The following is a 13290-nucleotide window of genomic DNA, read 5'->3' as shown; positions in this document are numbered from 1 at the left end:
ATTGGGGGCCACTTACGTACTAAACACTAAAGAGAATTCAGTAACAGCACGACATGAGGACACAGACTGTATTTTAAGGATTCAGAGAGGCCGGGCGCGGTGGCTTAAGCCTGTAATCCCAGCACTTTGGGAGGCCGAGGCGGGCGGATCACGTGGTCAGGAGATCGAGACCATCCTGGCTAACACGGTGAAACTCCGTCTCTACTAAAAATACAGACAGAAAAATTAGCCAGGCGTGGTGGCGGGCGCCTGTAGTCCCAGCTACACAGGAGGCTGAGGCAGGAGAATGGCGTGAACTCGGGAGGCGGAGCTTGCAGTGAGCCGAGATCGCGCCACTGCACTCCAGCCTGGGCGACAGAGCGAGCCTCCGTCTCAAAAAAAAAAAAAAAAAAAAAGGATTCAGAGTAACATTAAATTATATAATATCTACTACCAGCACTGTAAAGCAAAGATTAATCAATTCCAAAGTAGCCATTTCAAACTAAAAAAACCCAAAAACATTTATAAAGCAATTATACGCAAATTATAATATATTTAATATTGTTTCTCCATGGAAAATCAAGCACACGCCAATACAACAAATATTAGGTTTCATAAAATCAGAAATTATAAGCAACAGATACCTAAAGATATTTTGTACAAAAACTTCTTCTTTTGGAAAGAAAAAAATTATACTTCACACAGGTTGGTTTATATAATGTAAACTTTATAAAGTTTACATTACCTTATAAAGTTCTTATTAAATAAGAGATATCAAACTGAGTCGAAAATTATTAAATTCATCACCTTTTCAATATTTTTATAGATCTGAATATACCTCGATTTATATTCTAACTCTAAAAACATACCTAAATACATTACAGTGAAGTACATGTGAAGTAACTGTGATAACATTTACCTCTTTTTGTTGAAGTTGATTTCGGTAACTTATAGATTGCTGCTTTATTTGAATCTCTGATGCTTCATGTTTCTCTTCTAGATCAGTACAGAGCTTCTTAAGCCTTTCATTCTAGAAAAAAAAAGTATTTTCAACAAAAAGACTGCAAGTAAAACATGTAATTAGTTATGTGCACGGCATTATGAAAAACGTACTGCTTCCCCCGCCAAAAAAAGTCAAATATAAAAGGTCTCAGACAGAATTATGGACTTTAAAATATGCTTTTAAATTAAAGTTAAAAATGCACTGACTAGCCGGGCACGGTGGCTCACGCCTGTAATCCCAGCACTTGGGGAAGCCAAGGTGGGCAGATCACGAGGTCAGGAGATCGAGACCATCCTGGCCAACATGGTGAAACCCCATCTCTACTAAAATACAAAAAAAAATTAGACGGGCGTGGTGGTGCGTGCCTGTAATCCCAGCTACTTGCGAAGCTGAGGCAGGGGAATTGCTTGAACCCGGGAGGCGGAGGTTGCAGTGAGCCGAGATCATGCCATTACATTCGAGCCTGGTGACAGAGCGAGACTCCGTCTCAAAAAAAAAAAAAAGCACTGACCATGTTTATACAGAATATGCATAATTCTAAACCAAACAGTGAAATATTAACATTTTGCTCAGATTGATTTTCTGCTAAGAAAAGGCCACTAATCAATGTTTCCCCATCTTTGTATACCCAGTTTTAGCATACAGTAGTCAATACATATCTAGTAAATACATGGATTACATGTTTGAACTTTTGTTTTCTTCCTCAAACAGAACTTTTTTTTAAAAGAAATCTTTCTGGTTGAAGTACAGGGAGGAGGCTAAAATCTCACATAATTTGCTTGTCTTTCAGGATCCCTGAAGGATCTCGGAAAAAATCCAATTTGAAAACCACTACTAGAACTGTTTGAAAAAAGTTAAAAGTACACAGAATAGCCTAATTCAATGAACCTAGACATCACACACTGTCTTTTAAGATGTTGAAAAACATGAAAAAAATTACTCAAATTCTATGTACCTAAATATTAAATTATCTTAACCTATTATCATTCCTTATTTGAATGAAATAATAAGAACATAATGGGGCGCCCCACTGGCTGCTCTGAAAAGCCATCTTTGCATTGTTCCTCGTCCGCCTCCTTGCTCGCCGCAGCCGCCTTCTCCGCCGCCGCGGACTCCGGCAGCTTTATCGCCAGAGTCCCTGAACTGAGAGTTCAGGGACTTTCTTTTTAATCCCCTGCATCGCATCACCGGCGTGCCCCACCATGTCAGACGCAGCCGTAGACAACAGCTCCGAAATCACCACCAAGGACTTAAAGGAGAAGGAGGAAGTTGTGGAAGAGGCGGAAAATGGAAGAGACGCCCCTGCTAACGAGGAAAATGGGGAGCAGGAGGCTGACAATGAGGTAGATGAAAAATAGGAAGAAGGTGGGGAGGAAGAGGAGGAGGAAGAAGAAGGTGATGGTGAGGAAGAAGAATGGAGATGAAGATGAGGAAGCTGAGTCAGCTACGGGCAAGCGGGCAGCTGAAGATGAGGATGACGATGTTGATACCAAGAAGTAGAAGACCGACGAGGATGACTACACAGCAAAAAAAGGAAACGTTAAACTAAAAAAAAAGGCCGCCGTGACCTATTCACCCTCCACTTCCCCTCTCAGAATCTAAACGTGGTCACCTTCGAGTAGAGAGGCCCGCCCGCCCACCGTGGGCAGTGCCACCAGCAGATGACACGCAGTCTCCACCACCCAACCCAAACCATGAGAATTTGCAACAGGAGAGGAAAAAGAACCAAAACTTCCAAGGCCCTGCTTTCTTTCTTAAAAGTACTGTAAAAAGGAAATTTGTTTGTATTTTTTATTTACATTTTATATTTTTGTACATATTGTTAGGGTCAGCCATTTTTAATGATCTCGGATGACCAAACCAGCCTTCAGAGTGTTCTTTGTCCTACTTCTGACTTTACTTGTGGTGTGACCATGTTCATTATAATCTCAAAGGAGAAAAAAAACCTTGTAAAAAAAGCAAAAACGACAACAGAAAAACAATCTTATTCCGAGCATTCCAGTAACTTTTTTGTGTATGTACTTAGCTGTACTATAAGTAGTTGGTTTGTATGAGATGGTTAAAAAGGCCAAAGATAAAAGGTTTCTTTTTTTACCTTTTTTGTCTATGAAGTTGCTGTTTATTTTTTTTGGCCTGTTTGATGTATGTGTGAGACAATGTTGTCCAACAATAAATAGGAATTTTGTTTTGCTGAGTTGTTCTAACAAAAAAAAAAAAAGAACATAATGGGGCAAAAGAAATGGATACTAAAACTCTCTACAAAAAAGAATTTATAAATCATTGCAGATAACAATTTACTAAGCATTCTATTAATATACCCACAAACACGGTTTAACAACGATGAATGAGAAAAAGAAGACTGATGGTGAGAAAGAAAGCTCTTGCTAAAAGGTGAAGACTTTTTCACTTGGGGGATGTCATTTGTTTTCTTCTTAGATTCTAGGAACTTCTGATGTCAACAGATGTGAAAATAATGATCCAGGAAGATTACATAAATTCCCAGAGAAAACCAATGGAATAATTGAATAATTATCGCATCCACAAATCCTAGTTTGGGACTCTATCCCCAGAAATCTAACAGAGACCTTAATTATCCTGAAGAACTAGTAGTAAGAAACAGGACCAATGGTCACAACAGCTGATTACCTTCTATTCTACTGGCTGCTTTTGCATGACTTTCTGTAAGCTGTTTATATGAAAAACACCATATATAACTCAGCGATATAATATACTGAAGTCAAACCCTGGTTATAAAAGTTCAGTTCAGGTTTTTTTTCACACAAAAATACCTAAGGTTATTTATTTAACTCTGATTAATAAACAGAACCTGTAAAACTTTGAATATGGTCAATATCTACTTGGTTGTCTGCCCTCATCTCCATAGCCATATGAGAGTCAGAAAGATTAAGAAAGGGCTAGGTGTAGTGGCTCATGCCTGTAATCTCAGCACTTTGGGAGGCTGAGGCAAGAGGTTCACTTGAGCCCAGGAGTGCAAGACCAGCCTGGGCAACGTAAAGAACAAAAAATACAAATACAAAAATTAGCTGGGCGTGTTGGCTTGCACCCATAGTCCCAGCTACTCAGGAGGCTGAGGAGGGAAGACTGCTTGAGCCTGAGGGGTCAAGGCTGCAGGGGAGCCATGATCACACCACTGCACCCCAACCTGGGTGACAGAGCAAGACCCTGTCTCAAAACAAAAAGAAAGGCTGAGAGAGCAAATGAAGGACAGTTTCTCTTCATGTGGCTGAACCCATAAAACATGAAAAGAGTTGCCAGAGATAATATTTTCTATCATATGGAATATGGAACAGAGGGGGCTGGTCTGAAAGGAGAAAAGAATAAATGCATAGAAAGAAGAGAAGAGAGTACAAATGAAAAGAGAGACAGGCTCCTGATGGCCTCCAGTTCTAGCTGCAGTCCCTCTAAAGTCATACTACATTTCTGCTGTTGAAATCCATAGGACACTCATATCTTAAAATATTCTGTCCTGCTTAATCCTTGGTTATACCATTAGGGTCCACTGAAATCAACTTAATTTCTTTTTTAGGCAGTCCTAACTATTTGTAAAACTTGGTATTTATGATTTTTATTCTTTCTGAGAGGTCTACCAACAAAGAGAAAATTTACCTATTTTTAAAAATAGAATAAAATATTCTATCTTACAATTACCATAGGGTACCATGGATCTTTTTATAAATCTAAGAAATATCATGGGAGCATAATCAACTTGTATTTTCTGTATCTTAAAACATTTTGCTCTTTTACTATCATGGGAATTTTAAAAAGTCATTTAAAAAATTATTCCCAACTATTTTAAAAATGACAATAAGAAGAAAACGGAAAACTTATGAAATCACCTAGGAGAATGATGCAATGGTAAAATAACCAGTTTTCTGACTGCATTGCCCAGGGTATTACATTTTTTTTTTTTTTTTTTTTTTTTGAGATGGAGTCTCACTCTGTTGCCCAGGCTGGAGTGTACTGGCACAATCTCGGCTCACTGCAACCTCTGCCTCCCAGGTTCAAGCGATTCTCCTGCCTCAGCCTCCTGAATAGCTGGGATTAGAGGCACGTGCTACCACACCCAGCTAATTTTTGTATTTTTTGTAGAGATGGGGTTTCACCATGTCGGTCAGGCTGGTCTCAAACTCCTGACCTCATCATCCGCCCACCTCAGCCTCCCAAAGTGCTGGGATTACAGGTGTGATCCACCATGCCTGGCCTATATCATTCTTTTTAAAAGAAAACAGCTGTCTACAGATACCACTTTTTGTAGTTTTTTTTTTCTCTTTCATTGAACACAGTTAAAAACACAGAATTTTTAATTATTTGATGAAGAGAACTGACAAAGGAAAACATTCACAATTATTAGACAACTTAGAAGATGAATGCAAAGAGACAGAAAGCAGCATCCTAGAGTCTAATGGTTATGGTGAAACTGACTGTAGAAGTGAAATCTTACACAAATCTTCAGATGGCAATATCCTGGAAGAATTTTCAAAGTCAAGAATTGATAAGTGAACAATATATTTCTAAGAACAAAAAAGAAATATGGCTTTCACATCAATTAGTCATTCAACAGGAAAATACTTCACTCTGCATTATTTTGTGACAAGGACCTAAACCATTTCATTTTGCTAAGCAGATACATGACAGTATTCTTTTTTTATTTTTTAATTTTTTTGAAAGAGTCTTGCTCTTGTTGCCCAAGCTGGAGTGCAATGGCGGGATCTTGGCTCACTGCAACCTCTACCTCCCAGGTTCAAGTGATTCTCTTGCCTCAGCCTCCCGAGTAGCTGGGATTACAGGCATGTGCCACCATGCCCAGTGAATTTTGTATTTTTAGTAGAGACAGGGTTTCTCCATGTTGGTCAGGCTGGTCTCGAACTCAGGTGATCCACCCGCCTCGGCCTCCCAAAGTGCTGGGATTACAGGTGTGAGCCACCATGCCCGGCCACGTGACAGTATTCTTTCATCATGTATATTTGTACACCAACATTTACTTGATATGTTCATACGTAGAAGGCTTAAGGCAGGTGTGTATACAAAAGCAACTGGGAGGAAACAGATGACACAGAAATGAAAAAAACTCAGTGGACTGATCATTCTAATTGGCATTTATAAATCTAAGAATAAACATGCTTTTGAAATTATAGAGCAAAGATGACAGCCATCATCTCTTCAATAAAATCATGAGCCATTAAAATTTTCAAAAGTATTGGTTTTAATGACACAATCAAGAAGAACCAGGCTGGGCATGGTGGCTCATGCCTGTAATCCCAGCACTTTCAGAGGCCAAGGTGGAAAGACTGCTTGAAGCCAGGAGTTTGAGACTAGCCTGGGCAACAGAGCAAGACATAGTCTCTACAAAAAATTTTATTTATTTATTTATTTACTTACTTACTTACTTATTTATTGGAGACGGAGTCTTGCTTAGGCTGGAGTGCAATGGTACGATCTTGGCTCACTGCAACCTCCACGTCCCGGGTTCAAGTGATTCTCCTGCCTCAGCCTCCCAAGTAGCTGGGATTACAGGTGCCCACCACCATATCCAGCTAATTTTTATATTTTTAGTAGAGACGGGGTTTCACCATGTTGATCAAGCTGACCTCAAGTGATCTGCCCACCTCAGCCTCCCAAAGTGCTGGGATTATAGGCACGAGCCACCGTGCCTGGTCTATTACAAAAAATTTTTTTAAATTAGCTGGGTGTGGTGTTGCATGCCTGTGGTACCAGCTACTCAAGAGGCCGACGCAGAAGGATCACTTGAGCCCAGAAGTTCAAGGTTGCAGTGAGCTATGATTGTGCCACTGTATTCCAGCCTGGGCAAAAAAGCAAGACCCTGCCTCAAAACAACCACCACAACAAAAAGAACTAGAAGTAATAATAACCTGAAATCTATTAGAGAGGTAACTGAAATTTGGAATCAATATTTTACAAGATAAAGATATTCCAGGTTATGCAGTTAAGGGTTAAAAAGCAGTTACCTGAATTCAAAGAACATTGCTTATTTTGAGTCTTTATGCTTTCAAAACCAGAAAAAAATTAAATAAAAATTTGGATTTGCTGTATTTAAATTATTAAAATGTCTTTTTCTTTTTTTGATACAAGGTCTCACTCTGTCGCCCAGGCTGGAATATGGTGGCAGGATCACAGCTCACGGCAGTCTTGACTTCCTGGGCCCTAAGATCAGGTGATCCTCCCACCTCAGCCTCACAAGTAGCTGGGACTACAGACACCCACCACCACACCTTGACTAATTTTTTTGTCTTTATTTTTTGTAACCGGTCTCAAACTCCTGGCCTCAAGCCATCCTCCCACCTCCACCTCCCAAAGTGCTGAGATTACAGGCATGAGCCACTGTGCCCAATCTAGACCCTAATAATGAATAAAACATTAAAATTAATTTGCTATTCCTGTATCCTTTTTTTCTTTTTTTGGATGGAGTTTTTCTCTGTCACTCAGGCTGGAATGCAATGGCGTGATCTCGGCTCAGTGCAACCTCCGCCTCCCAGTTTCCAGCAATTCTCCTGCCTCAGCCTCCTGAGTAGCTGGGGTTACAGGTGTGCACCACCACATCTGGCTAATTTTTTTGTATTTTTAGTTAGAGATGGGGTTTCACCATGTTGGCCAGGCTTGTCCCAAACTCCTGACCTCAAGTGATCCACCCATCTCGGCTTCCCAAAGTGCTCGGATTACAGACATGAGCCACCGTGCCTGGCTGCTATTCCTATATTCTTAACTTTTTTGTATCCAATTATTATTATCATTTTAGTGTTTAAAAAGCTCTAGGTTAAACAGAATTGCATTCTTAATATTATACTTAGCCAGGCATGGTGGCTTATGTCTGTAATCCCAACACTTTGAGAGGCTAAGGCGGGTGAATCACTAGGTCAGGAGTTTGAGACCAGCCTGGCCAATATGGTGAAACCCTGTCTCTACTAAAAATACAAAAAATTAGCCAGGTGTGGTAGCATGCACCTGTAGTCCCAGCTACTCGGGGGGCTGAGGCAGAAGAATTGCTTGAACCCAGGAGGTGGAGGTTGTAGTGAGCCAAGATGGTGCCACTGCACTCCAGCCTGGGTGACAGAGTGAGACCCTGTCTCAAAAAAAAAAAAAAAAAAAAATTATTCTTAAATAAATGTGCCACTGCAATTTAGTATACTGTTAGAACACAGTAAACCCTGGATTATGATAAATTATTGATACTATTATTTCCACATTTGGCAGTTTTCCTACTTATACAGAAATAGAGATGGGAATATTAAAGAATAGCAAACTGCAGTAACAGGTAAATATATTTTTCATCTACAGAAGGTTGATAAAAGCTCAAAAAAAATCGAGATTAAACAAGAAGAGAAAAAAAGTGCTAAGCAGTACATTTAAAAAGAAAGGATCAAAGTAATGTTTGAGTAACCTTCATGACTTCAAAAAAGAAAAATCTAAGTAGTCTGATTTTCCTTACCTCTGATCTCAAGATTGCATGAATGGCTTCAATTTCCTTTGTCCTAGAATCAGGTAATTCTGCTAGAAGAGAAATAGCAAATATTGAATATTTAATCAATACCATATGAAGTAATAAACAGGTATTCTCAAGAAAATATATTTCACTGAGTTTACACGGAATAGTATGCTGATATGAAAGCATTCAGAAAAAACAAATCGCTTTATTTCCATAACAACTTTTCACTGACACTAATGTTCTTCATTGTCACAAAAGTCATTCTTTTTGCCTATGCCCTTAGGATGTCTACCTTTACCCCTTAGAAATGTTCATTAAAATTTTGTTGTGGGAAATTAAGCTTTAGAAATTAAAACTATTTCTCTGTGGGCTAATACTGCTATAATTTTAGATGAAGCTTACTCAACTGGGGCTTCAGGCCTTATTTCTAACTGTAAGAATTGAAGAAAAAGGAGAGAAACACAAAGGGTGGCTTGCCAGTTAAGACAGGTTTATTTTAGAGAAAACAAATCTGAGAAGGGCGTTCGGCTGAGTTAGGTTAGAGGCACACTCTTTTCCAGACTAAGAGTTTTTAAGAATTTAGGGTGGGAGAGTTTATTAGAGGCTTAGACTGCTTCTGTGTTTTTTTGTAGTGCTTATCTGGGAGGGAGAGTTGTGTGTTTGTTCCATTTTTTTCTAGAGCTGCAGGCATACCCCCCGAGTCTGCTTTAGCTTCCCTATTTTAGTGCACCTGAAGGGAAAGGAATGTGCTTTCTAGGGCCCACTGCTTTACTGGGGCCCATTGTATGAGAGTGAAGTTTGGCAGTTACCCAAGAGACTTTCCCCCTACCTCCCTTTGTGCCCGAGCACTCCCTCTGTATGTGTTTTACTGTCTGCTTTTTCTGGCTGCTTGTAGTTAGAAGAGAAGTGACTTCCTTGAAATGCATGAGGCTAGAAAGGGAGCTGGAGGTCGGGCGCGGTGGCTCACCGCCTGTAATCCCATCACTTTGGGAGGCCAAGGTGGGTGGATCACGTTGAGATTGGGAGTTTGAGACCAGCCTGGCCAACAGGTAAAACCTCGTCTCTACTAAAAATACAAAAATTAGCCAGGTGTGGTGGCACACACCTGTAATCCCAGCTACTCAGGAGGCTGAGGCAGGAGAATTGCTTGAACCTGGGAGGTGGAGGTTGCAGTGAGCCGACACTGTGCCACTGCACTCCAGCCTGAGCGACAGAGTGAGACTCTGTCTCCAAAAAAAAAAAAAAAAAAAAGGAAAGGGAGCTGGAACTTAAAGTGGCACTGTTTGTCTGAGATAAGTGCTCCTGCTCTGTGACTAACTTCTGCTCTCAATACTATCAAATAATAAGTGACCTATAAACGAAGAAAAATATACTGAGAACACTTATTTAAAGTAACATAGACACAATGTATTAAAAATGGGAATGAGCTCAGTCTGGTTTTCTACATTTTCATCTTTATTTTTTAATTTTCTTGGAAAGGGTCTCACTTCACTCTGCCACCTAGGCTGGAGTATAGTGGTGTGATCATGGCTCACTGTAGCCTCAAACTCTGTCGCTTCAGCCTTCCAAGTAGTTGGAACTACAGGCACATGCAACCACACTTACCTAATTTTTTTACTTTTTTGGAGAGATGAGGTTTCACTGTGTTGCCCAGGCAGGTCTCGAACTAGCCTTAGGGATTCCTCCACACTCAGCCTCCCAAAGTGCTGGGATTACAGGTGTAAGTCACCATGCATGGCCCTTGGTTTTGTACATTTTCATTTAAAAGTAGAGTCAGAGCCCAGCAGTGTCAACATAGCACCACTAATGCTATTAGAAAATCATCATCTGGCTGGTCTCAGTGGCGCACGCCTGTAATCCCAGCACTTTGGGAGGCCAAGGCAGGTGGATCACTTGAGTCAGGAGTTCAAGACAACCCTGGCCAATATGGCAAAACTCCATCTCTACTAACAATACAAAAAAAAACTGGCCAGTCATGGTGGTAGGTGCCTGTAATCTGTAATCCCAGCTACTTAGGAGGCTGAGGCAGGAGAAATTGCTTGAACTGGGGCAGCAGAAGCTGCACTGAGCCAAGATCGTGCCACTGCACTCCAGCCTGGGTGACAGAGCAAGACTCGGTCTCAAAAAAAAAAAAAAAAAGAGAAAAAAAGAAAAGAAAATCATCATCCAGAGTTAGATTTTTTTCTAAGTACTAGTATTTTTTTCATTACTCACAGCTCCTTAATATAAAAATAACTTATCTGGACTACAGTTTATTAGGAGTGTCCAATTTTTTGGCTTCCCTGGGCCATACTGGAAGAACTGTCTTGGGCCATACATAAAATACACTAACAATTGCTAACGAGCTTTAAAAAAAAAATCGCAAAAAACCTCATTTTTTATTTATTTATTTATTTAGAGACAGAGTTTCGCTCTATCGCCCAGGCTGGAGTGTAGTGGCACAATCTCAGCTCACTGCAACCTCTGCCTCCTGGGTTCAAGTGATTCTCCCACCTCAGCCTCCCCGGTAGCTGGGACTATAGGCCTGCGCCACCACGCCCAGCTAATTTTTGTATTTTTTAGTAAAGAGACGAGGTTTCACCATGTTGGCCAGGCTGGCCGTAAACTCTTGACCTCAGGTGATCCCAAGGCCCTCCTCAAAGTGCTCCCAAACTGCTGGGATTACAGGTGTGAGCCACCGTGCCCAGCCAGAAAAACTCATAATATTTTAAGCACATTTATGAATTTGTGTTGGGTCTCATTCAAAACCCATCCTGGGCCACATGTGGCCTGCAGACCACAGGTTGGACAAGCTTGGTTTAAGTCAAAAGAAGCATGCAGTAATTACAGTGACAAACACTCTTGTTTAGAAAATCACCAGGTAGGGTTACATCTGTGGTTGGGTGTACATCTTGCTTGAAACTATGAAAGGACTGTTTAATTGCTACTCTGAAGAGGACAAGGTATAATCTAATTTGTTTAGGAAGGTAATTGTTAAAAGCAGCAACTATTTTAAAAAGGGATTTTACAAGTTCATGCAAACTCCATACCTCCCCTGACAAGAAAAACTTGGCCTTTTTAAGTACAAAGGGGAGATATTATGCAGACAAAAATATTCTGACTTTGTCAATAAGGGCAAATATGACATTTACCATTCATTAATGTTTACGATTTGCTAGGCACAATTCCAGGCATTTTACACTCATGATTTCATTTAATCCTCTCAACCTCACAATAGGTATGATTATCCCTATTTAACAGATAAGGAAACTGTGCTTTTGGAGATTAATTTCTAATAATTTGCCAAAAATCCCACAACTTGTAATGCACAAAAGCAGAATTTCAACCCATGTCTCTCTGATTTAAAAGCCCAAGCTCCTAACCTTGAATAAATCAGTAGTGTTAGGTAAAACTGCAACCTTCTGATATTGTAAATATGGATGGCTTTCAAGTTGTCCCCATAGTGCTATTTTGGAACTGTTTTATTTTTCATTACTGACACAGGGTAAACACTAATAAATACTTGTTCGATGAATAAAAGAACTGTACTCTGACCCTCCTTTCCCTTTATGTTTTTGAGACAGGGTCCTCTCTGTCACCCAGGCTGGAGTTCAGTGGTGCAATCACAGCTCACTGGAGCCTTTAACTACTGGGCTCAAGCAAACCTCCCATTTCAGCCTCCCAAGTAGGTGAGACTACAGGCACATGCCGCCATGCCCAGCTTAAAACTTTTTGTAGAGATGAGATCTCCCTGTGTTGCCCAGGCTAGTCCCCAACTCCTGGCTTTAAGCTATCCTCCCACTTTGGCCTCCCAAAGTGCTGAGATTACAGGTATGAACCACCACACCTGGCCAGACCCCTATTTTTAAAAATTTACAAAATCAATAAATTAGGTGTTAAGCAAGTCCGATTGAAATACAAAGGGGAAAGAATAAAGGCATTAAGCAACTTTGCAGATTCCTAATCACCCGCTTGTGCCATTTTTATTGAGCATCTACTATGTGCCAAAAGGAAGCTGTCCCATATTTGGTAATATAAGGAGCAAAAAAATTCAGTCCCCACCCTGGGCATCAGGAAAACAGATATATTATAACTCAACGTGTTAAATGCTGTCAGGGAGAGATCCACAAAGTTCTGTTAGAACACAGATCACCAACATTCAACTCAACAACTCAACCTGTGTGGGAGTCAGAATGGTTCACCAAGTACTTAAGTACCTGAAATATGAGCAGGGTTGTACAGGAAAATTGTTTTCTGGGGTAAAGGAGGAAATAGAGAAGAAAGGGCTTTCCACGTAGAGGCTTGAAGTTGTGTAAGTGCCTGACAAAATCCCATACGACAGAAGCTGTGCGTATAAGCAAGCATATGTATGTGCACATGTACAGCAACTGGTATGGCAACCAGAAAAGGTACATTGAAGGTCGGGTGCGGTGGCTCACAGCTGTAATCCCAACAGTCTGGGAGGCCAAGGCGGGAGGATCACCTGCGGTCTCAGGAGTTCGAGATCAGCCTGGCCAACATGGGGAAACCCCATCTCTACTAAAAATACAAAAATTAGCCGGGTGTGGTGGCACACGCCTGTAATCCCAGCTACTTGGGAGGATGAGGCAGGAGAATTGCTTGAACCCAGGAGGCGAAGGTTGCAGTGAGCCAAGATCGCACCACTGCATCCAGCCTACGCAACAGAGTGAGATTCCATCCAAAACTAAGAGGTTTGGATTTTATTCTGTAACAGGGTCAAGAAATTTTTAAGCAGGTTTGTTTTTAGAAAGTAACTGACAAGACAATAGAAAATGGACTGGAGTAGGGAGAAATGGGTGACAGGACATGAAAGAGGAATAGTCCTTGGGAAAGATTATAGGGATCT

The 13290-nt window shown here is 40.7% G+C and overlaps 1 protein-coding gene and 1 pseudogene across 8 annotated transcripts in view; one reads left to right on the top strand and one right to left on the bottom strand.

The window, feature by feature from the left end:
* TRIP11 (thyroid hormone receptor interactor 11) overlaps nt 1-13290 on the bottom strand; it is a 79138-nt gene that overhangs the window by 62063 nt on the left and 3785 nt on the right. For 5 of the 7 annotated variants that reach the window (XR_008659351.2, XR_008659353.2, XR_008659352.2 and 2 more), the window contains exons 2-3: nt 8448-8509; nt 899-1009 (exon numbers count right to left, since the gene is read on the bottom strand). Coding sequence is in view for 3 of the 7 variants with exons in the window: in XM_055288365.2 (XP_055144340.1) it covers nt 899-1009; nt 8448-8509 (173 nt within the window). In the remaining 4 variants the exon portion in view is untranslated. Of the gene's footprint in view, nt 1-898; nt 1010-5444; nt 5515-8447; nt 8510-13290 lie in introns of those variants that run through there. The other 2 variants (XM_055288369.2, XM_055288367.2) reach the window with 2 other exon arrangements.
* LOC129487523 (prothymosin alpha-like) lies at nt 2136-3208 on the top strand (annotated as a pseudogene). The gene has a single exon (XR_010122009.1). The product of XR_010122009.1 is annotated as a prothymosin alpha-like (transcript).

The sequence above is a fragment of the Symphalangus syndactylus genome, chromosome 8, assembly GCF_028878055.3.
Source record: "Symphalangus syndactylus isolate Jambi chromosome 8, NHGRI_mSymSyn1-v2.1_pri, whole genome shotgun sequence".
Lineage (NCBI taxonomy): Eukaryota > Metazoa > Chordata > Mammalia > Primates > Hylobatidae > Symphalangus > Symphalangus syndactylus.
The sequence above is the reverse complement of the archived record's forward strand: the minus strand, read 5'-3'. Positions and strand labels throughout refer to the sequence as shown.